The sequence below is a fragment of the Portunus trituberculatus genome, chromosome 8, assembly GCF_017591435.1.
Source record: "Portunus trituberculatus isolate SZX2019 chromosome 8, ASM1759143v1, whole genome shotgun sequence".
NCBI classification, from domain to species: domain Eukaryota; kingdom Metazoa; phylum Arthropoda; class Malacostraca; order Decapoda; family Portunidae; genus Portunus; species Portunus trituberculatus.
Window position 1 is genome coordinate 266,419 of NC_059262.1, and position 27,395 is coordinate 293,813.

A 27,395-nucleotide genomic window follows, 5' to 3' on the forward strand; every position below is an offset into this window, starting at 1 on the left:
CCAGGCAGCATGTGGACAGCTGTTATATGGACTACCCGCGTGGCATAGTACCACTGTATATTTTTCCTGTATTGTAATGTTCTTTCGGAGTGTATCTGCTTAACAGAATAAGAACCTTGCTTGGACATCTCATCTGTTGCTTATGTGTCCCTGTACACACATCTCTGCTACCTACATGCCACAGACGGCTGGACGAGGATCTACAGCAGGATAACAACAAAGAACGAGGATCTATAGCAGGATAACAACGAAGAACAGTTTAGTTCCGGCACCATCTTTGTAATTATCCTCTGGGTCTGTTGTAATCTTCTTAGATCCTTTATTAAGCTTGGCGACCACACTTGTGCTGTATATTCCAACTTGGGACAAATCATACTCGTAATGATATTTTTCATCATATCCTTGTCCAAGTACTGAAATGCCATCCTAATATTAGTCAACATTTTATATGTTGATCCAGATATCTTATCTATATGTTTTTGGGGCTCAGTTTCTTGTATAACCACTTCCAGATCTTTTTTTTCTTTAGTCTTCATTATTTGTTCTCTCACATCAAATAGTTTCATACTGGTCTTCTCTTATTCTTTCCTAATTCCATTACATGGTATTTTTTGGCATTGAATTCTAACTTCCACTTCTTACTCCACTCTTAAATTTTGTATATATCTTCCTGCAGCAGCAAACAGTCTTCTCGGGTCTTGATTACTCTTAGCAATTTTTTTCATCGGCAAACAAATTAATATAACTGGTCACTCCATACTGTATGTCATTTACATATAGCTGAAACATAATGGGGGGCTAACACTGACCCTTATGGCATTCCACTTATGACTTTACTCCAGGATGAGTATGTATCTCTGATCACAGTTCACATTTCTCTGTCCTTCAAGTAATCCCTTATCCAATCCACCATTATTCCTCTCAGTCCTACCTAAATATGCCCCCATTTTTAACGCAACAGGCTTTCTAGAACCGTTATATATGGGCTATAGTATGTGTTGGTCAGCATCTACTCTTACACAATAAGGATAACAAACTTGTCTATCCTTGGATATTGCTCTACTAATACTTTTGTTCCTGGGTCTTCTTAAGTTTTAATCTAAGTTAGTCCATTATGTCGTAGTGCTACTGTGATGTCGTGAGAGTTGACCATTCCTCAAAGTACAACAGGTGGATATTGGTGCAGCTATGGCTGGCTTATCGTCCTCGTGGTATAAGTCTTATTGGTTATGTCACACTTCTCTACACTACTGTTTGTCTGTTAGCATTCCATTTCCTTGATGCTTTATTCAATAAATCTACTCCTAAAAGCATATCTGTATCTAGATAGTTATCAGACTACTGGTACCCATTGCTGCACATCCACTCATGACTGATGGCAATCGGTCATGAGATGGATGTACAGCAATGGGTGTCTACTACCTCCTCCAATAATTGGAGGAGGTAGTAGATACTGATAATTTACTCCCTGCGAGGTCTAGTAGCACTAGTTCAGGGGGTGCTGTGAACCTTCCATTAAAGCTAGTTTTGATCTCACAACTCAAGGAGGCAGTCACAGACTGCCCTCTCAAGACAACTTTCTTTCTTCACACAAAACCACATGCACTTACCACACACACATACCCTTCACTTAAAACTCAAAATAGCGACTCCAAATTCAGCCTCGAAATCTCTTTCTGGAGAGGGGACCAGAAATGTCCCCAGGTTGGACTACTTTCTTGGTGGCGCCTTAAAATGTCTTTACACCTCCATCGACTTTTTTGTTCATTAACTTTTGTAACATTCACAGTCTTAGATCTAATTTTCAATCTGTAGAACACCATCTCTCCTCTACTAAACCTCATCTTCTTTTCCTCACTGAAACACAGCTGTCTGAGGCAACTGACAGTATCCCCTTTTCTATTCCCTCCTACTTTCTCTATCCTCTTTTTCATTCCAAAGCTGGATGTTGCATCTCTGTGCACAATGACCTAACTTGCTCTTGTGCTCACGCTCTTGAATTTTTCCACCATCTGGCTTAGATTCAATAGTCATTCTCTAACTAAATTCATCTATGCTGTCTATCTCTCCCCTAACTCCTCTGACTATAGTTAACTCTTTGACTATTTAACTTCCAAAGCGGAGCACATTCTGTCCCTATACCCTTTTGCAGAGATCTCCATTCTTGGAGATTTCAATATTCAACACCAGCTTTGGTTTTCCTCTCCCTTCACTGACCATCCTGGTGAAATAACCTTCAACTTTTTTATATTCCATGACTTAGAGCAACCGGTGCAACACCCTACTCGTATTCCTGACCGTCTTGGAGATATGCTCAACATTCTTGATCTTTTCCTTCCCTCTATTATCTAGTAGTAGTAGTAGTAGTAGCATTAGTAGTACAGGTTGAACCTCTTTAATCCGGTATTCTTTCATCCGGCAACACCTGTAATCCGGCAAAACTTTTGTTTGCCAGAATTTTTTAATTGGCCAGAGTAATTTGCCAGACTGCCGCTAAGACGCGGCGGCGATGTACTGTGTTTTGGAGCCCGGGTATTCTGGGTCAAATTTGGATCAGTACCACGCTGCCGCTCATTGCAAGCACCAACCCCCCACGTGCATAAACATTTTTTTCTGTAATATTTGCCCCTAAAAATGGCTTCCAAGCAACCAGGAAGTGATAGTGTTGTGTGTGAACCAAAGAAAAACTGCAAACATATGACAATATCAGTGCAACAGAAAGTGGACCTATTGAGGAAGCTAGATAAAGATGTTTCAGTGCGGAGCCTATGCCAACAGTACAACATTTGCTCATCAATCGTCTTTGATATAAAAAAAAAAGCAGAAGAATCAACTTCTCAAGTTTTACAGTGAGTGTGAGAGCAAGAAGAACATGGAGGTTCGTAGAACACTTAAGGAGAGTAAAAGCAGTGATATAAACAGTGCTCTCATACAGTGGTTTAAGCTTCGGCGCGCTGGTAACGTCCCTGTGTCCGGCGAGATGATAATGGCGCAGGCAAAAATTTTTCATGCTGAACTTAATTTACATGTTTTTTCTATATACTTCTGTATGTATATTTTCATGTACAACTATCATATATCAAAACAATGTTACAGCTACACTTGTATAACGCAGGGTAATTATATAGAGGGTGTTTTGGGAACCACCTATAGTTCGGAATTTTCCATGGTCAGGCAAGTGTAAGGTCCGGTGGTTGCTGGATTTGGGAGGTTCAACTGGTAGTAGTAGTAGTAGTAGTAGTAGTAGTTTCTTACATCAAGGATGGCAGCCAAGATAAAAAAAAATCATTATAAAAAACTGCAATTTAAAGAAAAAAGAAAAGAAAAAAAAACATGATTTATCAAAAACAATGGCCAGTTTAGTTAGCAAGGTTTCTTGAGACTTCTCTCTTGAAAGATGTCAAGTTGTAGGAACAGACACTAGAGCTGTGAGACAATAAGGGTTAGTTGAAGGTAGTGTTGCCAGTGCTACTTAAACTTCTCAAGATTAATTAATGAAAAAATGTTTGTATATGGTTTGACTTCAAGAACTTATTCATTTTTTTCTAATCTAATGGAACCTGATTTTGTTCAGATTTTCACAAATTATAATCTAGATTATAGAATTTTCAGATGGAAGCATCAATGGCAATTCGATCCCAGCAGTAATATTCATCTCGGTTATTCTCAGTTCATTCATTCAACCCTCTAGATATTTACCAACCTCTTGAATGGTCCCATTGACCTCTGTGGATTGATACTTTGATAACCATTGCTCTATATCCATGTTGATCTCACTTTATTTCCCACCCATTTCATTCCATATACCTACTCCACACAACCAACAACTACACATTTGAGGCATAGCCATTTTTCATTCACATTACCACATTTAATTACATTTCACTCAGTTACAATCCTTCTCGGGTATTCTTTTCGATTTACCCTCTTCATTCACTCCATTTCAAAACTTACTTTGCCTTACTCCAATTGTTTGTTTTGCACAGATGAGCAGTATACTTTGCCTCTGTTTCTTTTAAAATCTTTCACTTACATTCTTTTCGACATAACACACGTTATAAGAGGAAAACATTCTTGATCTTTTCCTTCCTCTAATCTAATTCCTATCTCTCTAATAAATTCTTATCTAGATTCACTTCAGAGAAAAACATGAAACAAAAACAAAATTAGCTATTTCGAACACAATCTATCAACTCTATGATTCCAAATACCTGTGGGGTGAAGTCTCCATGAACCTCCTTACAGTGCTTGAGATTGGACATGAGGTGCTTTATGGCTTCTGGATAATTTTCCTCCTGCACCAGTACCTGAAAGAAGAAGTACAATTACCCACTTAACCCCTTCAGTACTGGGATGCATTTTTACTGTGAGTTTTGAGTATGATTAGACAACTTTATTTACACTAGCAAGGTTCTATGGAGGTCAGAAGGCTAATGGTTCAGAATCTTGACTATTTTATTCCACCATGAGATTTTGGAGCTGTATAAAATCACCTAATTGTAACCTGAATAAATATAAAACAAATGCCATGGTATTGAAAGGGTTAAACATTTTCATTTTTTTTTTCTTTGTCATGACTGAGCTTAGAATAGCTTGACACTTTCAATAAAACAAACAATATATAAAAGACATTTTAATTAGTATCATCCCCATAGAAAATTTGTAAAGAAAATAAGTGAAATTTAATGAAGGTGAGAAGAGTATTAATCACTGGCCTATGGTAGACAGTTTAACTTGTTTGTTTTTTACCTTCAGAATTTTTATTTATTTTACTGAAACATTTTTCAAACTTAGTTCCTAGCTTTCCTTATTAACTTTATTCTTTTATAACTTTAGCCCTGCTTATTTGACCTTATTTCTTTTATTGATTTTTACAGTCCTAAGTTCTTTTTTTGCCCTATCAAAAACAAATATGCGAAAGTGCTACTCCATTCAGAGAAAAAGGAAAGAGAGAGAGAGAGAGAGAGAGAGAGAGAGAGAGAGAGAGAGAGAGAGAGAGAGAGAGAGAGAGAGAGAGAGAGAGAGAGAGAGAGAGAGAGAGAGAGAGAGAGAGAGAGTATTTACCTAGTTGTAGTTTTACAGGGCCTGGGCTTTATGCTCGTGTGGCTCCGTCTCCATAGTTATACTTATCCAATTTTTCCTTAAAACTATGTACACTTGTTGCTGACACCACTTCCTCACTCAAACTGTTCCAAGTCTCAACACATCTTTGCGGGAAACTATATTTTTTAACATCTTTCAGACATCTTGACTTCCTCATTTTCTTACTATGCGATCTTGTGCTTCTAATGTCACTATTCTTCTCTCAGGATTAGTTTCTCATTATCCATTTGATCCATTCCGTTAATCAATTTATAAACTTGTATCAACTCTCTCATCTCTGTTTCAGGGTTGGTAGATCCATAGCTTTTAGTCTCTCCTCATATGTCATCCCTTTAAATTCTGGAACCATTCTTGTAGCCATTTTTTGTAATCACTCCAATTTCCTGCATATTCCAATCTGGGTCTTATTATAATACTTATCAATTTTTTCATGTGTGTGTGTGTGTGTGTGTGTGTGTGTGTGTGTGTGTGTGTGTGTGTGTGTGTGTGTGTGTGTATATTTACCTAGTTGTATTTTACCTAGTTGTAGTTTTACAGTGGCTGGGCTTTATGCTCATGTGGCCTCGTCTCCATATCTACACTTATCCAATCTTACTTTAAAGTATGCACACTCGTTGCAGACACTACTTCTTCATTTAAACTGTTCCATGCCTGAATACATCTTTGTGGGAAACTATATTTTTTAACATCTCTCAGGCATCTTCCCTTTCTCAGCTTTTTACTATGCAATCTTGTGCTTCGAATGTCATATTCTTCTCTCAGGATCAATTTCTCATTATCCACTTCATCCATTCCGTTCATCAATTTATAAACTTTTATCAGATCTCCTCTCTCCCTTCTTTGTTCCAGGGTTGGTAGATCCATAGCCTTTAGTCTCTCCTCATATGTCATCCCTTCAAATTCTGGAACCATTCTTGTAGCCATTTTTTGTAGTCTCTCCAACTTCCTTATGTGTTTCTCTTTATGAGGGGTCCACACTACTCCTGCATATTCCAATCTGGGTCTTATTATAGTACTTATCAATTTCTTCATCATTTCTTTGTCCATGTAGTGAAATGTTACTCCAATATTCCTTAGCAAATTATATGTTTCTCTAAAAATTCTATCAATATGGCTTACTGGTTGATTGTTTTCTTCCATCGTCACTCCTAAGTCCTTTTCCTTTTTAACTTTCTCCAGTTCTACTCCATCTCCCATCTTATAGATTCCCACGGGTCGTCTTTCACTCTTTCCCATTTCCATGACATGGCTTTTGTTCACATTGAATTCCATTTTCCACTTTTTACTCCATTCCCAGATCTTATTTAGGTCTTCTTGCAGTATTTCACAATCCTCTTTTGCTTTATAACTCTGCACAGTTTCGTATCATCTGCAAACAGATTTATGTAGCTGTTCACTCCTTCTGGCATGTCGTTAATATAAATGAGGAAAAGTATTGGTGCCAATACTGACCCCTGTGGCACTCCGCTTTCTACTGCTCTCCACTTGGACTTCATATCTTTAACTACCGTCCTTATTTCTCTCCCCCTCAAATAATTTTCTATCCATCTCAATGTGCTTCCTTTTAAGCCACCCTTCTCCTCTAACTTCCACAGTAATCTTGCATGTGGCACTTTGTCAAATGCCTTTTTTAAATCCAAATAAATGCAGTCAACCCATCCCTCTCTCTTGTACTCTATCAACTATTCTAGAATAGAAACTCAATAAATTAGTTACACAAGACCGTCCTTTTCTAAAACCAAATTGGCTATTTGATATTAATTTGTTGTCTTCAAGGAACTCGATCCATTGTTTCTTTATTATTCTTTCACACATCTTGCATATTACACTAGTTAGTGATACCGGTCTGTAATTTAAAGGTTCTTCCTTCCTTCCGCTCTTATATATGGGAACCACCTCAGCTCTTTTCCATTCCACTGGTACTGTTCCATTTTCTATTGAGCATTTTATGATGTTGTATATAGGACTTGCTAGTTCTTCCCTACATTCTTTCAGTATTCTGCCTGAGACTTCATCCGGTCCCATTGCCTTCTCTTCATCCAGTTCCTTCATTAACTCTTTTATTTCAAGCTTGGTTACTTTAATCTCTTTCATATAGATTGTCTCTATTACCCTGTGGCCTCTCAAATTTGGATTCTTAGTAAAGACCTCCTGGAATTTTTATTTAATAGTTCTGCCATACTTTTGGGTCTTCCACCATCCCATTCTCTCCTTTTAACCTTTCTATTGTTTCTTTTTGCCTAATTTTTCCATTTATGAATCTATAGAACAATTTTGGTTGCTCCTTACATTTTTCGACAATGTCTTTTCAAAGTTCTTTTCCTCTTCCTTCCTCACCTTAACATATTCATTTCTTGCTGCTTGAAGTTTTCCTTATTTGCTGGATTCTATTTCTCCTCCACCTTTTCCATGCTCCATCTCTTTTCTCCTTTGCCTTAGCACACCTTGCATTAAACCAATCTTTCTTTCCTTCTTCTTTAGGTCTATATTTTGGGACATATTCCTGACTCCTGTTTTGTATATTTCCAAAAATAAGTTATATTTGTCTTGCATTGTCTTTGAGTTTTCCATCTCCTCCCAGTCTACGTTTTAAAATAGTTCTTGAGATTCTCAATATCAGCCTTTCTGTAATTTAATCGGTCTCCTTTGTATGAATCGTCTCTATCTTCCTTTCCTCTTCTATATCTATTTCTAATATTGCATGGTCACTCTTTCCCAATGGGCACTTATATCTTATATCATCATTCATTTTTATACCCCTTGTAAAACTAGGTCCAATCTCGCTCGCTCGTTTCCTCTGAATCTTGTGCATTCCTTTACTCTCAGGTCCATCATATTGTCTATCATTAGGTTCAAGAATCTTTCTCCCAGGCTTCTTCCCCATACCACTTTCATAATTTTCCCAGTCCACTTCTTTACAGTTGAAATCTCCTACTAATATCACTTTTTTCCTTTCTTTAACGATTCTCATTAGACTCCTTATTGTGTCATCTATCATGTCTTTATATTCTTGATTAGTCCATGAATTTGTTTTTGGTGGCACATATGTTACAATGATTGTTAACTCTTTTTTATTAATATGCATATTAATATACAATACTTCTGCTTTTCCTTCCCCACATTCCATTTCATTTATCACTATCTCTTTCATAAACATAATCATGACTCCTCCTCCTCCTTTACCCACTCTGTCTCTTCTCCATACATTATACCAATTGTCCAAGTCTATTTTGATTGCCTTATTTAGTTTTGTTTCAGCCAGGCATACAATATCTGGATTTTCTTTCCTTATGTAATCTCTTAATTTTAATTTACTTGATAAAACCCGTCTATGTTGTATACATCATTTTTAGTCTTTTGCCTTTATCATTTTTAGTTAAACTTGTTCCACTTTTCTCTATTCCTTCTCGTTTATATATCATTTCCTTATCCTGTCTCCTAGAATTCTCCAAAAAAATGCCTTCTTCTCCTCTTCTGACCTTCATTATTTTTTTCCCTTACTGCTGCTGCCAGTTCATTGTATCTCTTCCTTTCTTCCTCATTTCTATTTTTCTTTATATAGATATCCTTGCAGCCTTCTGTTTCTCTAAGTTTTGTTGTTCTATATAATATTTCTTCTGTTGCTGCTTGTAATTTTAGTAGTATTTTAATTGGTCTCGTTTTTCCTTCTTGATATGGTCCCATTCTGTTTATTTCTTCTACTTCCTCTTCCAAGTTCTGCCTATCTTCGTCGTTTAGATTCTTCAGTAGGTCTTTGACTGATTTCATTTCTTCTTTTTCTCTTTTTGGTCTATATTTTATATTTTTTTCTTTTATTTGAAATACGACTACACTCTTCTTTTTTTCTGCAATTTCTCTAACTAAATTTTCTTTTGTCTTGAGGACTCCTATCATTTTGCTTGTCATATTTTCTTCTTTTTCTTTTTCTTTAAGTTGTTCTTGAATCACCTCCTGAAAATCAGCCTTTTCTTTCTTATCTTGGACTCTCCATGCTTGTGTATTTACCTATTTATATTTACCTATTTGTGTATTACAGGGCCCGAGCTAAGCTCTCTGTGACCTGTCTCCTTGTCCATTCCTGTCATATCTCTCTTTCATCTGATTGACACACACCGCGCCAACGACATCACTGCTCAGTTTATTCCACTTATCAATGCTACGATGCGGGAAACTGTATTTTCTCACGTCATTTAGACAGATGTCCTTTATTAGCTTTTTTCCATGTCCTCGGAGATGATTACTTGTGGTCACCTTTATCAACTCTCTGTCCAGTATGTCAATCTTGTTCACCAATTTATACATAGTTATCATGTCTCCTCTTGTTCTTCTCTCTTCTAATGTGGTCAGCCCCAGCTTCCTCAGTCTTTCCTCATAGTCTAACTCCCTGAGTCCTGGTACCATCCTTGTTGCCAGCCTCTGTACCCTTTCCACCTTCTTCACATTTTTCTTCATATGCGGTGACCAGACACATGCTGCATATTCTAACTGGGGTCTTATTAAGGTACATAATATCTTCTTCATCATTCCTTCATCTAGGTAGTGGAATGCAAGGCCAATATTTTGAAGCATGTTGTATGTTTTCCAAAAATCTTGTTAATGTGTTTCTCCGGTGACAAAGTGTTTTGCAGTTACTCCTAAGTCTTTCTCCTCATTGGTCTCTTTAATTTTCTCATCACCCAGCCTGTAATCCCTGTTTGGTCTGTATCTACTTCTTCCCATTTTCATAACATGGGTCTTGTCTATATTAAATTCCATCTGCCACTCCTTACTCCACTCATATATTTTATCAAGATCTTCCTGTAACTTGTTACAATCTTCCACATTCTTTACTCTCCTCATAATTTTAGTATCGTCCGCAAACATGTTCATGTAACTGTCAATTCCTACTGGCATATCATTAACATAAATCAAAAACATGATGGGACCCAGCACTGACCCTTGTGGAACTCCACTGGTTACCTTCTTCCACTCGGACTTCCTTCCTCTCACCACTGTTCTCATTTCTCTTCCCATTAAGTAATTTTCCATCCATTTTGCTAGTTTATCATTTACTCCTCCAATCATCTTTAGTTTCCACATCAGTCTATTGTGTGGTACTTTATCAAAGGCCTTTCTCAAGTCCAGGTAGATAGCATCCACCCATCCCTCTCTATGTTGTAGTATGTCAGTCACTCTTGAATAAAAACATAATAAATTGGATACACGATCTTCCTTTTCTGAAACCAAACTGCCTTTCACTCAGAATGTTTTCACTTTCTAGATACTCACTCCACTTAGCTTTAATTACTTCTTCACATACCTTGCACAATATACTAGTCAACGATACTGGTCTATAATTTAGCGGTTCCATTCTACTACCATTCTTATATATAGGCACAATGTCAGCTCTTTTCCACTCTTTCGGGACTAATCCTGTTCGTATGGAGGTTTCCACAATATCAAATACAGGGTTCAACAATTGATCCTTACATTCATTTAGCAACCTCCCAGATATGCCATCAGGCCCCATTGATTTATTAATATCCAGATTGCTTATAATTTTCCTTACATCTTCCTTAGTAACCATGATGTCCTGCATTTGCTTTATTTCCGTAGGCCTTCCTCCCATAAAATGCTCCTCCTTTGTAAACACTTTGCAAAAGTTGTCGTTCAAAATTTCAGCTATATCTCCAGCATCTTCATATACTTCTTCCCGTTTTTACCTTTTCTATTGCCTCCCTTTTATTTAGTTTTCCATTTATGAATTTGTAAAACATTTTGGGTCACTATCACAGTTTTCCACCACCCTCTGTTCATATTCCTTCTGTGCTGTTCTCCTTACTTCAACATATCTATTCCTTGCTGTTTTGTAGACTTCTCTTGATAATACATCACTGTTTTTCTTAAGTTTCTTCCATGCCTTTTCTTTGTTCTTTTTTGCTTCTTCACAATTTCTATTAAACCACTGTTTATTATTTAAAGTCCTCTTTCTGTGATATGGCACAAACTTTTCACAGCAGAGTTATACAAATCCATAAATTTATCGTATTTCAATTGCATATCCCTTTCCTGGTATACCACGGACCAGTCAATTTCATTAAAGAACTCCCTTATATGGTTATAATTTGCCCTAGTATAATTTAATTTTTCCTCCCTGCGTTCCACAATCTTATTCGTGCTTAATTCTGTATCCAGCTCAAAGCTTAGGACATCATGATCGCTTTTCCCCAAGGGACATTCATGTTCAATTTCCTCTTTTAGAGATTCCCTGGTAAATACCAAATCCAACCTTGCTGCAACATCTTGTCCCCTGCACCTTGTTGGTGATCTCACCCACTGTGTCATCAAGTTATTTGTTGCTACCTTTAACAATTCTTCTGCCCACTCACCACCGTTCACCACTTCGTAGTCTTCCCACACTATTTCTTTGCAATTAAAGTCTCCAACTATCATCACTCTATCCTTTCTGATGAGTTCTTGCTTCATTCTGTCTAGAGTATTTCTCATCACCATTTGGTACTGTTCATATTCCCAAGCACTGGTTCTGGGTGGTATGTATACTGTTATAATATTAATGTCCCTCTTGCCATCTGTTATAAGCATACTTATCACTTCCTCATTTCTCTTACTATAGTTCACCTCCTTCACTATCAGATCTTCCTTAGTAAGAACCATTATACCACCACCTCCTTTATTTTTCTATCATTTCTCCATACTTTGTAGTGTTTTACAACAAACCAGTCTAGCTTTATTTCGGGCCTTAGCTTTGTTTCCACTACACACATTATGTCCGGTTCGTTATTTCTTAGGTAATCCATACATTCTAGCCTCTTAGACAGAAATCCATCTATGTTCGTGTAAGTCACTTTTATTCCATTCCTAGTCTCATTCTTCCATGTAATGCCTATTCCGTCTGTTTTATCCACCACTTCTTTAGCCTCCCATTTCTCATCCTCCAAAAACTTGGTCTTTTCCTCCTCTGTTCTTTCGTCATTCCTCTCCTTCACTTCAGTTACAAGCTCCTTCATTTTCATTCGCTCATCTTGTGACATATTTCTTCTTATGTAAATTGTTTTGGTTTCCTCAGAGTCCTTAAGTTTCCAAGCCCTCCTCAACAAGGCCTCCGCTGCCACCTGAGACTTTAATTTCAATTTTAATGGTCTATTCTTGCCTTCCTCAAAAGCTCCCAATCTCACACTTTCTTCTACCTCAGCATATAGGTCCTCTTCTTCCACAGAGATCTTGTTCAGTAAAGACTTAATCCTGTCATTTTCCTTATCCCTCCTGTCCTGCCAGTTCCTGTTAGTTTCCTCCTCAATCCTATTATGATCACACATTTTTCTTTTCAGCAATATCTCTCACCACATACTCATTTTCCTTTAGTGCCTTTACCATTTCCTCTGCGTAATCCCTTTATTTTCCTCTTCCTGCTTTTTACTATCTCCTAAACGACCTTTGTACCTCCTGATGTTCATGGTTCACTTCTTTCATCCTGGTATCAATTAGATTAAGGCATTCCTCCTTCCTCAAGTCCCCTTCGGATATTTTTATCTCCATTTCCATGAGTTTAGCCTTCATCTCTTCACATTGTTTCCTTAGTTGTTGGTTTTCTTTCTCCATCTCTACTTTTTCCTTCAATAGCTCTTTATTCGCTAACGTTAACAAATAGATCTCTTTTTTGAACGAATCATTCTCGGCTAGAACTCTATCCAGTTTTTCTTCTATGGACAAAATGTTTAGGAACTTACTTTCCAGTGCCTGGATTCTTGCATCCATATCAAGTTTCTCCAGTCCCTTTGGGGTAGTAATAAAACCTTCGAAGTCTCTAGTTTGTCTAGACGCCATTTTTTGTTATCGTCAGCTGATTACGGCCAGAACAATCACCGCCCACACTCTCCTCTCAGGGATCACTCTCCAAATCCCTCACTTTCAACACTAAGCGACAGTAGGACATTAACAGGACACTAACTTAGAGTTACGCGGGCCCTGTAACACCATAGGTATTTTCCTTCTTCCGTCCGCAGCGGAGACGAGCCGTCTCTCTCAGCGACTGTGTGTGTGTGTGTGTGTGTGTGTGTGTGTGTGTGTGTGTGTGTGTGTGTGTGTTACCTATTTATTTAATTGTAACATACGGAAAAGAGCTATGCTCGTGTTGTCCCGTCTCCATATCTATTAATGTCCAGCTTTTCTTAAAATCATGAATATTCCTTGCGTTGACCACTTCCACGTCTAAACTATTCCATGCTTCCACCCTTCTATGAGGAAGCTATATTTTTCACATCTCTCCTATAAGTGGCCATTTTAGTTTTTCCCATGCCCTCTCGACATTCTTTCATTCCACATACACAGATCTTCCCTATCCATTTTTCCATGCCAATCATCACTCTGTATATTGCTATCAGGTCTCCCCTTTCTCTTCTGTTTTCCAGGGTCGGAAGTTGCATTCTTTTCAGTCTGTCTTCATAAGTCAAATCTCTTAAGTCAGGCACCATTTTGTTGCAGCCCTCTGTACTTTCTCTAGTTTCCTTATGTGTTTCTTTAAGTTCGAGCCCACTGTATTGTTGCATATTCAAGCCTCGGTCTTATCATTGCAGTAATTATTTTCTTCATCATTTCTTCATCTAAATATACGAACGCCACTCTTATGTTCCTCAATAAGTTCAATACTTCTCCAATTATTTTGTTTATATGTCTCTCTGGCGATAGGTCATTGGTAATTGTCACCCCAAGGTCTTTTTCTTCATGACTGGTTTTATGTCTTCATTTCCTATCTTGTACATACTCCTGATTCTTCTTTCACTCTTGCCAAACTCTATTTTCTTGCATTTTGTCGTGTTGAACTCCATTTGCCATGTACAGCTCCATTTCCATATTCTGTCCAAGTCTTCCTGGAGTAGTTCGCAATCTTTGTCACATCTCACTTTTCTTAACAATTTTGCATCGTCTGCAAATAGGCTCACATAACTGGACACCCCATCCACCATGTCATTTATGTAGACCGCGAACATTACTGGTGCCAACACTGATCCCTGTGGAACTCCACTCTCCACCAAGCCCCATTCTGATGGTCTGTCCTTAATTATTGTTCTCATTTCTCTTCCTACCAAAAGTCTTCCATCCATTTTAGTAAACTGCCATGCACTCCTCCTACCATTTCAAGTTTCCAGATCAGTCTCCGGTGTGGTACCTTATCAAAGGCCTTTTTTAAATCCAGATATATTCCATCAGCCCAACCATCTCTTTCCTGTATTACATCTATCACCCTCGAATAGTAACATATCAGGTTTGTCGTGCATGAACGCCCTTTTCTAAAACCAAATTGACACTCACAAAGTATGTCATTTTCTCCAAGAAGTCTGTCCATCTATTCTTCACCACCCTCTCACACATCTTAGCTACCACACTTGTAAGTGACACTGGTCTATAGTTCAATGGGTCTCTCTTGTTACCTGATTTATAGATTGGGACAATGTTAGCTCTTTTCCAGTCTTGGGGCACTACACCTTCCCTTAATGAGGCATCAATTACTTCACAAACTTTTTCTGCCAGTTGCTCCTGCATTCTCTTAAAATCCATCCTGATACCCCATCAGGTCCCACAGCTTTTCTCACTTCTAAACTCCCCATCATATTCTTGATCTCCTCCACAGTTACTTGAAACTCCTTCATAATCCCTTTCTGTTCCATTACCAGTGGTTTGTCAAAAGCAGTCTCCTTTGTGAATACCTTCCGAAAGCATCCATTCATAGCCTCTGCCATTTCCTGGGATCTTCACTGCATACTCCATTTACTTCTAAACTTTCAATACTTTCTCTATTTTTGATGTTGTTGTTCACATGTCTGTAAAAAGCCTTGGTTGGTCTTTACATTTATCAATTATATCCTTTTCTTGTTTCTTTCTTTCTTCTCTTCTAATCAACACATATTCATTTCTTGCTCTTTTGTAACTTTCCCACTGCTTAATCCGTCTTTTCCTTCTCCACCTCTTCCATGCATCCTCTTTTCTTGTTCTAGCCTTTTCACATCTATCGTTAAACCAGTCCTGCTTTCCAACTTCTCTATGTTGTCTTATTGGTACAAATTTTTCTCACCTTCTTTGTATATTTTTATAAATTCCTTCCACTTTTCATTTGCTCCTTAGCACTCTTGAATTTCATCCAATTTGTCTCTTGAAAGAATTTCTTTAGGTTTCCAAAATCTGTCTTGGCATAATTCCATCTTCCCACTTTATATTCTTCATTTCTTCTAGATTTCTCTTCATCTATCACCTTGAACTCCAAAACTGCATGATCACTCTTTGCTAAAGGGCACTCCACCCTCATCTCCTCAATGACCATTGGCTCTGTACTAAAGACCAAGTCCAGTCTTGACGATGCTCCCTCTCCTCCAAACCTAGTATCTTCTTTGACCCACTGAGTTAACACATTTTCCATTGCCAGTGTCAATAGTGTATTTCCCCATGTTGTCTCTGATCCTTCCATTGACCAGTCCTCCCAACACACCTCTTTACAATTAAAATCTCCCATCATTATAGTTCGTTCACAGCCACCCAACATTTCTTCCAGACATGTTCCTGTATCACTTATCATTTCTTCATATTCCTGTACTGACCATGCATTTGTCTTAGGTGGTACGTACACCACTATGTAGTGCCTCTTTTTCCTTCATTAGTTTCTGCTCTGATCTTTAGCACTTCTGCCTTTCCCATACCTTCTTTCACTTGATCCACCTTTATATCTTTTTAACCAGCAACATCACTCCTCCTCCCATCTTACCTACTCTATTTCTTTTCCAAACATTATATTTCCTTCTCCAACCATCATCAGGTCTTCTCCTCTCTCAGTTTTGTTTCAGTAAGACCCACAATATCTGGGTTCTTGTCCCTCAAGTAATCGTTGAGTTCTAAAATCCCGATATCACTCCATTTATGTTGGAATACATTACATTTCGCTCATCGTAAGTTTCTTTAGTCCTTTCTTGCTGTACTTTTCTGGGTTATGAACCACTTCCTCAGTCTCATATCCAAGATTCTCCAGAAAACTCTTTCTTCTCCTCTTCTGTCCTCTCTTCATTTTTTTCAAAGCCTCCTTTCTCAACTCATTTAACATTTCTCTTTCCTTTTCACCGAGATCTCTTCTCAACCAAATCTTCCTTGTTGTTTCCTGCTGGGCTAGCCTCCATGACTTCTCCACCAATTCATCTACATCCTTTTGTGACTTAAGTTTGATTCTTATTGGCCTCATACCTTCTCTTGTGAACTTTCCAATTCTATGGAAGTCCTCTATTTCTTGTACTAGGTCTTTTCCTCCTCCTGCACCACATTAATGATATTATTTATCACCTTTTTATGTTTTTCTCTCTCCATTTTACTCGGTGTCTTATCCTCCTCCACACCAAATATCACCACACATCTCTTTTTGTCTACAGTTTCCCTCACCAATGTCTCATTTGACTTAATAACCTTCACCACTTTCTCAGCAATCTTCTCTTCTATGATCTGTTGATCTATAATTTCAGCAAGGCCCAAAGTTTTCTCCCAGACTCTTTGATTTCCTTTTCCAGACTTGCAACTTTGTAATTTACCTCCTTTCTTTCCACTTCCTGACTTTTTCCATTCAGCCTGCTTCTCCATCACTTTTCCTAGAGATTCTCCACATTTTCGCAATTCACTTTAATTAGCTTAACTTCCTCTTTCAGTACTTCATTTTCCTTCTTCATATCGGCACACTCTTTCATTACATTGTCATAACTCGTTTCCAGGCCCCATACTTTTCAAACAGTTTTCAATTTTACCTTCCAACTCCAGAATTTTCTTCACATAAGCTCTTCTCCATTATTCCTTGAAATCCTGTGAAGTCTGATTCATCTTTCGAGTTCACGGCCGCCATGTTGCGCAGATGTAAACAAACCAGCTGATGGCTCAAACGCAGGCTACAGTTTATATTCACCTTCCTGGACATTATTTTGCTAATCAACAGTTAACATGACTATATGGAGACGGGACAAACATTACCAGCTCCTTTCCCACCTTGGTTACTCTTAGGCAATGGTAACTGTAGAATTAGAGATGATTGCTCTGAGCTCAGCGACCACATCCGCCATCGACTGTGTGTGTGTGTGTGTGTGTGTGTGTGTGTGTGTGTGTGTGTGTGTGTGTGTGTGTGTATTTACCTAGTTGTATTTACCTAGTTGTAGTTTTACAGGGCCTGGGCTTTATGCTCGTGTCCCCGTCTCCATATCTACACTTATCCAATCTTCTTTAAAATGTGCACACTCGTTGCAGACACTACTTCTTCATCTAAACTGTTCCACGTCTCAATACATCTCATGGAAACTATATTTTTAATATCTCTCAGACATCTTCCTTTCTCAGCTTTTTACTATGCGATCTTGTGCTTCATGTCATATTTTTCTCTCAGGATCAGTTTCTCATTATCCACTTGGTCCATTCCGTTGATTAATTTATAGACTTGTATCAGGTCTCCTCTCTCTTCTTTGTTCCAAGGTTGGTAGATCCATTGCCTTTAGTCTCTCCTCATATGTCATCCCTTCAAGTTCTGGGACCATTCTTGTAGCCATTTTTGTAGCCTCCAATTTCCTTATGTGTTTCTTTCTATGAGGGGTCCACACTACTCCTGCATATTCCAATCTGGGTCTTATTATAATACTTATCAATTTCTTCATCATTTCTTTGTCCATGTAGTGAAATGCTACTCCAATATTCCTCAGCAAATTATATGTTTCTCTAAAATTCTATCAATATGGCTTACTGGTTGATTGTTTTCTTCCATCGTCAATCCTAAGTCCTTTTCCTTTTGACTTTCTCCATTGTGTGTGTGTGTGTGTGTGTGTGTGTGTGTGTGTGTGTGTGTGTGTTTGTGTGTGTGTATAATATCTTTTCTCATCCATACTATTGTTTTAAAAGGTGATCTGGAAGAAACAGCTCAACCCTTCCCTCACTATAGATCTTCCTCTAGATTTACAAGTGAAAGTTCTCTGTGCACAGGCAGCTCTCATACTAAACAAAAGAAACTCACCAACTAATAAGATCTCTGTTGTTTAATATATACTGTGTGTTCTACCACCACTGCTTTATGACCTGTCTTAAGAAGATATTTTGTCTTCATTATAGAACTCCTTTAGATAATCTAATTCTGTGTTTCATATTATTATAGCATCCACCCTGAACTTATTCTCTTTGAATGACCTCTCAGTCAACTAAGAAATTCTGTTAAATCTTTATGCAGGAGAAACTTCAATCAAGTATTCCTAATAGAGAAAAATCATCCAGAAGACCCCTTAGTGACTCCTCCAGCAACTCGGCCAGCTGCTTCTTGAACACCCACAGACAACCCAGGACAACCAGACTCCTTAACCTTCTAACTCTTTGTACATCACCCAATATAAAGTTCTTGTTGTACATCTGTCATCCCTTTCATGTAGTAACAAAAGTGAAATGTAAAAGTAAAATTTGAGTATGGAAGACATTCAGCTATGTCATAAATGATAATATGAGAAGTCATATCATAATTTGTTAGCTACCCTTTAAAGAATCCTTAATACTATTTAAATATTCTTGTTACTATTGATGAAATTTATAATTTTCATTAACTGAATTAACTGAAAAGTTTAAATTGGTCAGACTATCAGCTTTTTTATGCAAGAGGAAAACCAGCCAACTGTTTTTTTCCCATTTGCAATGCCAATTCTCTTAATGATTGAATGGAAGTCCAGTCAGGGACAAATGTCTTCCCCTCTTCATTTAAGATGGAAATACACAGTTCCATAGTTTCAGAGAAATATGAATGATTTACTTTAACTCTTCATTAGAGTGTTCAGAATATTAGAGGAAGAAAGCCTTTTCAGCAACCGCAGAAGGAGAGGAAGTATACAGTTCAAGATCAGTAGAGCAGTTAGCATGAAAATAGTAATAAAATATAGAAATGCAACATTTCCATGAGAAAGAGGCTGAAAAGACAGTCAGAGGAAATTGATGCTTTTTCTCTCACTCCAAATGTTACATCTCTTTCTTTCTTTTATTACTAATAATACATACCAATAATACATACCACTCTGAAAATGGATTTAGCTGAGTAAATGAGACACCGGCAACAAAACGATTATCTGTAGGTGACACCACACTAATTGTCTTTGCACACTGCACTATTAATCTCCTCTGTGGAGCAGGAAAACACATCAGGCTGCTACGTCCTCCTCACCCTATTAAGTGTCCACAGTTCAGATAGAGCAACCCCAGAGAGCCACCAAGTAGAGAGACACAACAACAAACACCAATTCCATCAAGTAGCCACTGATGAGCCACACTTCTAAACCCTGGAAGCGTCTACCGTATTCTGATTTTGATATCAGCGCACTGCAAGTCATGCATGACGTCACACTTCTTGGATGCACAGCCAATGAGGAAGACTTTTGAGATGTTGAACACTTTAAGGTTTCTCTACCCCAAACTAAATTTTTTAACATCTCTCAGACATCGTCCCTTCCTTAGTTTCTTACTATGCGATCTTGTGCTTCTAAAGTCTTATTCTTCTCTCAGGATCAGTTTCTCATTATCCACTTCATCCATTCCATTAATCAATTTATAAACTTGTATCAGATCCCCTCTCTCTCTTCTCTGCTCCAAGGTTGGTAGATCTATTGCCTTTAGTCTCTCCTCATATGCCATCCCTTTAAATTCTGGAACCATTCTTGTAGCCATTTTTTGTCTCTCTAATTTTCTTAAGTGTTTCTTTTTATGTGAGTCCACACAACTCCTGCATATTCCAATCTAGGTCTTATTTTAGTACTTATCAATTTCTTCATCATTTCCTTGTCCATATAGTGAAATGCTACTCCAATATTCCTTAGCAAATATATGTCTCTCTGAAAATTCTATCAATATGGCTAACCGGTTGATTATTTTCTTCCATTGTCACTCCCAAGTCCTTTTCCTTTTTTACTTTTTCTAGTTCTACTCCATCTCCCATCTTATAGATTCCCACTGGTCGTCTTTCATTTTTTCCCATTTCCATGACATGGCTTTTGTCCACATTGAATTCCATCTCCCATTTTTTGCTCCATTTCCAGATCTTGTTTAAGTCTTCCTGTAGTATTTCACAATCCTCTTTTTGTTTAATGACTCTGCACAGTTTCGCATCGTCCGCAAACAGATTTATGTAGCTGTTCACTCCCTCTGGCATGTCATTTATATATACGAGAAAAAGTATTGGTGCCAATACTGACCCCTGTGGCACTCCGCTGTCTACTGTTCTCCACTTGGACTTCATATCTTTAACTATCGTCCTTATTTCTCTCTTCCTTAAGTAATTCTTCATCCATCTCAATGTGCTTCCTTTTAAGCCACCCTTCTCCTCTAACTTCCATAGTAATCTTTCATGTGGCACTTTATCAAAAGCCTTTTTTAGATCTAAATAAATACAGTCAACCCATTCCTCTCTCTCTTGTACTTTATCAACTATTCTAGAGTAGAAACTCAATAAATTTGTCACACATGACCGACCTTTTCTAAAACCAAATTGGCTATTTGATAATATTTTGTTGTCTTCAAGAAACTCGATCCATTGCTTCTTTATTACTTTTCACACATCTTGCATATTACACTAGTTAGTGATCCTGTAATTTAAAGGTTCTTCCTTCCTTCCGCTCTATATATGGGAACCACCTCAGCTCTTTTCCACTCCACTGGCACTGTTCCATTTTCTATTGAGCATTTTATGATGTTGTATATTGGACTTGCTAGTTCTTCCCTACATTCTTTCAGTATTCTGCCTAAGACTTCATCCGGTCCCATTGCCTTTTCCTCATCCAATTCCGTCATCAACTTTTTTATTTCAAGCTTGGTTACTTTAATCTCTTTCATATACACTCTCTCTATTACCCTGTGGTCTTTCAAATTTGGATTCCTTAGTAAAGACCTCATGAAATTTACTATTTAACAGTTCTGCCATACTTTTTGGGTCTTCCACCATTCCGTTCTCTCCTTTTAATCTTTCTATTGTTTCTTTTTGTCTTATTTTTCCATTTATGAATCTGTAGAACAATTTTGGTTGTTCCTTACATTTTTCGACAATGTCCTTTACATAGTTCTTTTCTTCTTCCTTTCTCACCTTAGCATATTCATTTCTTGCTGTTTTGAAGTTTTCCTTATTTTCTGGATTTCTGTTTCTTCTCCACCTTTTCCATGCTCCATCTCGTTTCTCCTTTGCCCTAGCACATCTTGCATTAAACCAATCTTTCTTTCCTTCTTTAGGTCTATATTTGAACATATTCCTGACCCCAGTTTTGTATATTTCCAAAATAAGTTATATTTCTCTTGAACCGTTAATGAGTTTTCCATCTCCTCCCAGTTTACATTTTTAAAATAGTTTTGAGATTCTCAATATCAGCCTTTCTGTAATTTAATCGGTCTCCTTTGTATGATTCATCTCTATCTTCCTTTCCTTCTTCTATATCCATCTCTAATATTACATGGTCACTCTTTCCCAATGGGCACTTGTATCTTATATCATCGTTAATTGGTATATCCTTGTAAAACTAGGTCTAATCTTGCTCATCGTTTCCTCTGAATCTTGTGTTTTCCTTTACTCTTTGGACCATCAAATTATCTATCATTAGGTTCAGGAATCTATCTCCAGGCATCTTCATTGTGTGTGTGTGTGTGTGTGTGTGTGTGTGTGTGTGTGTGTGTGTGTGTGTGTGTGTGTGTGTGTGTGTGTGTGTGTGTGTGTGTATTTACCTAATTGTATTTACCTAATTGTAACATACGGAAAAGAGCTATGCTCGTGTTGTCCCGTCTCCATATCTATTAATGTCCAGCTTTTTCTTAAAATCATGAATATTCCTTGCGTTGACCACTTCCACGTCTAAACTATTCCATGCTTCCACCCTTCTATGAGGGAAGCTATATTTTTCACATCTCTCCTATAAGTGGCCATTTTAGTTTTTTCCCATGCCCTCTCGACATTCTTCCATTCCACATACACAGATCTTCCCTATCCATTTTTCCATGCCAATCATCACTCTGTATATTGCTATCAGGTCTCCCCCTTTCTTCTGTTTTCCAGGGTTGGAAGTTGCATTCTTTTCAGTCTGTCTTCATAAGTCAAATCTCTTAAGTCAGGCACCATTTTCGTTGCAGCCCTCTGTACTTTCTCTAGTTTCCTTATGTGTTTCTTTAAGTTCGAGCCCACTGTATTGTTGCATATTCAAGCCTCGGTCTTATCATTGCAGTAATTATTTTCTTCATCATTTCTTCATCTAGATATACGAACGCCACTCTTATGTTCCTCAATAAGTTCAATACTTCTCCAATTATTTTGTTTATATGTCTCTCTGGCGATAGGTCATTGGTAATTGTCACCCCAAGGTCTTTTTCTTCATGACTGGTTTTATGTCTTCATTTCCTATCTTGTACATACTCCTGATTCTTCTTTCACTCTTGCCAAACTCTATTTTCTTGCATTTTGTCGTGTTGAACTCCATTTGCCATGTACAGCTCCATTTCCATATTCTGTCCAAGTCTTCCTGGAGTAGTTCGCAATCTTTGTCACATCTCACTTTTCGTAACAATTTTGCATCGTCTGCAAATAGGCTCACATAACTGGACACCCCATCCACCATGTCATTTATGTAGACTGCGAACATTACTGGTGCCAACACTGATCCCTGTGGAACTCCACTCTCCACCAATCCCCATTCTGATGGTCTGTCCTTAATTATTGTTCTCATTTCTCTTCCTACCAAAAGTCTTCCATCCATTTTAGTAAACTGCCATGCACTCCTCCTACCATTTCAAGTTTCCAGATCAGTCTCTGGTGTGGTACCTTATCAAAGGCCTTTTTTAAATCCAGATATATTCCATCAGCCCAACCATCTCTTTCCTGTATTACATCTATCACCCTCGAATAGTAACATATCAGGTTTGTCGTGCATGAACGCCCTTTCCTAAAACCAAATTGACACTCACAAAGTATGTCATTTTTCTCCAAGAAGTCTGTCCATCTAGTCTTCACCACCCTCTCACACATCTTAGCTACCACACTTGTAAGTGACACTGGTCTATAGTTCAATGGGTCTCTTGTTACCTGATTTATAGATTGGGACAATGTTAGCTCTTTTCCAGTCTTGGGGCACTACGCCTTCCCTTAATGAGGCATCAATTACTTCACAAACTTTTTCTGCCAATTGCTCCTGCATTCTCTTAAAATCCATCCTGATACCCCATCAGGTCCCACAGCTTTTCTCACTTCTAAACTCCCCATCATGTTCTTGATCTCCTCCACCGTTACTTGAAACTCCTTCATAATCCCTTTCTGTTCCATTACCAGTGGTTTGTCAAAAGCAGTCTCCTTTGTGAATACCTTCCGAAAGCATCCATTCATAGCCTCTGCCATTTCCTGGGATCTTCACTGTATACTCCATTTACTTCTAAACTTTCAATACTTTCTCTATTTTTGATGTTGTTGTTCACATGTCTGTAAAAAAGCCTTGGTTGGTCTTTACATTTATCAATTATATCCTTTTCTTGTTTCTTTCTTTCTTCTCTTCTAATCAACACATATTCATTTCTTGCTCTTTTGTAACTTTCCCACTGCTTAATCCGTCTTTTCCTTCTCCACCTCTTCCATGCATCCTCTTTTCTTGTTCTAGCCTTTTCACATCTATCGTTAAACCAGTCCTGCTTTCCAACTTCTCTATGTTGTCTTATTGGTACAAATTTTTCTCACCTTCTTTGTATATTTTTATAAATTCCTTCCACTTTTCATTTGCTCCTTAGCACTCTTGAATTTCATCCAATTTGTCTCTTGAAAGAATTTCTTTAGGTTTCCAAAATCTGTCTTGGCATAATTCCATCTTCCCACTTTATATTCTTCATTTCTTCTAGATTTCTCTTCGTCTATCACCTTGAACTCCAAAACTGCATGATCACTCTTTGCTAAAGGGCACTCCACCCTCATCTCCTCAATGACCATTGGCTCTGTACTAAAGACCAAGTCCAGTCTTGACGATGCTCCTCTCCTCCAAACCTAGTATCTTCTTTGACCCACTGAGTTAACACATTTTCCATTGCCAGTGTCAATAGTGTATTTCCCATGTTGTCTCTGATCCTTCCATTGACCAGTCCTCCCAACACACCTCTTTACAATTAAAATCTCCCATCATTATAGTTCGTTCACAGCCACCCAACATTTCTTCCAGACATGTTCCTGTATCACTTATCATTTCTTCATATTCCTGTACTGACCATGCATTTGTCTTAGGTGGTACGTACACCACTATGTAGTGCCTCTTTTTCCTTCATTAGTTTCTGCTCTGATCTTTAGCACTTCTGCCTTTCCCATACCTTTTTTCACTTGATCCACCTTTATATCTTTTTTAACCAGCAACATCACTCCTCCTCCCATCTTACCTACTCTATTTCTTTTCCAAACGTTATATTTCCTTCTCCAACCTTCATCAGGTCTTCTCCTCTCTCAGTTTTGTTTCAGTAAGACCCACAATATCTGGGTTCTTGTCCTCAAGTAATCGTTGAGTTCTAAAATCCCCGATATCACTCCATTTATGTTGGAATACATTACATTTCGCTCATATGTAAGTTTCTTTAGTCCTTTCTTGCTGTACTTTTCTGGGTTATGAACCACTTCCTCAGTCTCATATCCAAGATTCTCCAGAAAACTCTTTCTTCTCTTCTTCTGTCCTCTCTTCATTTTTTTCAAAGCCTCCTTTCTCAACTCATTTAACATTTCTCTTCCTTTTCACCGAGATCTCTTCTCAACCAAATCTTCCTTGTTGTTTCCTGCTGGGCTAGCCTCCATGACTTCTCCACCAATTCATCTACATCCTTTTGTGACTTAAGTTTGATTCTTATTGGCCTCATACCTTCTCTTGTGAACTTTCCAATTCTATGGAAGTCCTCTATTTCTTGTACTAGGTCTTTTCCTCCTCTTGCACCACATTAATGATATTATTTATCACCTTTTTATGTTTTTCTCTCTCCATTTTACTCGGTGTCTTATCCTCCTCCACACCAAATATCACCACACATCTCTTTTTGTCTACAGTTTCCTCACCAATGTCTCATTTGACTTAATAACCTTCACCACTTTCTCAGCTATCTTCTCTTCTATGATCTGTTGATCTATAATTTCAGCAAGGCCCAAAGTTTTCTCCCTGACTCTTTGATTTCCTTTTCCAGACTTGCAACTTTGTAATTTACCTCCTTTCTTTCCACTTCCTGACTTTTTTCCATTCAGCCTGCTTCTCCATCACTTTTCCTAGAGATTCTCCACATTTTTCGCAATTCACTTTAATTAGCTTAACTTCCTCTTTCAGTGCTGCATTTTCCTTCTTCATATCGGCACAGTCTCTTTACATTGTCATAACTCGTTTCCAGGCCCTCATACTTTTCAAACAGTTTTTCAATTTTACCTTCTAACTCCAGAATTTTCTTCACATAAGCGCTCTTCTCCATTATTCCTTGAAACCCTGTGAAGTCTGATTCCTCTTTCGAGTTCACGGCCGCCATGTTGCGCAGACGTAAACAAACCAGCTGATGGCTCAAACGCAGGCTACAGTTTATATTTACCTTCACTGGACATTATTTTGCTAATCAACAGTTAACATGACTATATGGAGACGGGACAAACATTACCAGCTCCTTTCCCACCTTGGTTACTCTTAGGTAACTGTAGAATTATAGATGATTGCTCTGAGCTCAGCGACCACCTCCGCCATCGACGATGTCCCGTGTGTGTGTGTGTGTGTGTGTGTGTGTGTGTGTGTTATTCTTCTCTCAGGATCAGTTTCTCATTATCCACTTGGTCCATTCCGTTGATCAATTTACAGACTTGTATCAGGTCTCCTCTCTCCCTTCTTTGTTCCAAGGTTGGTAGATCCATAGCCTTTAGTCTCTCCTCATATGTCGTGTGTGTGTGTGTGTGTGTGTGTGTGTGTGTGTGTGTGTGTGTGTGTGTGTGTGTGTATTTACCTAGTTGTAGTTTTACAGGGCCTGTGCTTTATGCTCGTGTGGCCCCGTCTCCATATCTACACTTAGCCAATTTTACTACAGCAAATCACTTTTCTGCTGAAGTACGCTTTCCCATGAGATAAGCCAGGTCACCCCACGCCACCAGTTGCTTCGGTAATCTCAGGCTGTCCAGACAGATCCTCTTACGGAGGAAGTTCAAGTAGTTCTTCTGAAAGAACTAAGCACAGGAGCTCTTTTTCACACCGAGAGAGCTCGATACGCAGCCATACCTCTGCCATGAGGGATGATCGAAGACAGGAATGCCAGCCTTCAGGGCAACAAGGGCAGCAGGTGCCACCTCCTCCCACACCCTGTACCTCACTGGATGATGCTAACTCCCCTCCTTGGGCAATAATGTTTGAGGCTATATCTGAGCTATGTGATGAAATCAATGAATTGAAGAAGGACAAGGGTAAGTCTGCCTACGACGGGCAGCAAGGCATGTTGGGTGCCGATGCAGCCCCAAGAGGCCGTGAGGGGAGTCAAGGTGACGCCAACACCAGAAACAACGCTTCAAATCGCCACGAACGTGTGGTAGCAAGTCCTCTTTCAACACAGTCAGTACTTACGGATTCTACAGCTGGCTTCTCTGGTTTTAATGCTGGTAGTGATGAGGATGAAGATGGTGAAATTCACGATGAACCAAATATTGGCAGCACACTCCTGCATAGTGCAAAAACATACGGGTCTTTGGAAGACATTTCGGAAGATATGGAGCTGCCAGTGGCTGATATGGTGTATTATCTATTTGACCATAGCATGCGTGAAGAAGAATACAAGCAGATTGTGGAGGATGAGGTTACCAAGAGGCCCGGCAACTGCCATGCGCTAACCCGTGTCATCTGCAATGCACAGATCTTTGATGCTCTCACGATTAAAGCAAAAAAGACTGATTCTAGTACGAAAGAGGTCAGCAAGGACATTCTGATGGCTGCCACTATCATCATAAAGTCTCTCACTGTTCTAGACAAAATTGCACAAGATGAAGGTCACGCAGGGGTTGCCCAGGAAGTGGGTATGATAAATGGAGCTCTTGCTTTACTTGGGAATGCCAACCACCGTAATAACTTGGCCAGGCGATTCATCATCAAGCGGTAAACAAATCCCAAATACACTCACTTGTGTTCAGATAAGGTACCCATGACGTGGTATCTGTTTGGTGACAATGTCTCGCAGTCAGCAGGACAGATTGAGGAGTCTGAAAAGCTCAGGAACAAGATTGCGCCAAAGAAGTCTTTCTCATCATGGAAATCTGCCGCTGGCAAGTT

The 27,395-nt window shown here is 38.5% G+C and overlaps 1 protein-coding gene across 7 annotated transcripts in view; it reads right to left on the reverse strand.

Moving 5' to 3' along the window:
• The window catches only part of LOC123501140 (tetratricopeptide repeat protein 23-like), a 325,403-nt gene that overhangs the window by 67,748 nt on the left and 230,260 nt on the right, over window positions 1-27,395 (reverse strand). For all 7 annotated transcript variants that reach the window (XR_006673573.1, XR_006673574.1, XM_045249726.1 and 4 more), the window contains exon 10: window positions 4,212-4,307. Coding sequence is in view for 5 of the 7 variants with exons in the window: in XM_045249726.1 (XP_045105661.1) it covers window positions 4,212-4,307 (96 nt within the window). In the remaining 2 variants the exon portion in view is untranslated. The remainder of the gene's footprint in view (window positions 1-4,211; window positions 4,308-27,395) is intronic.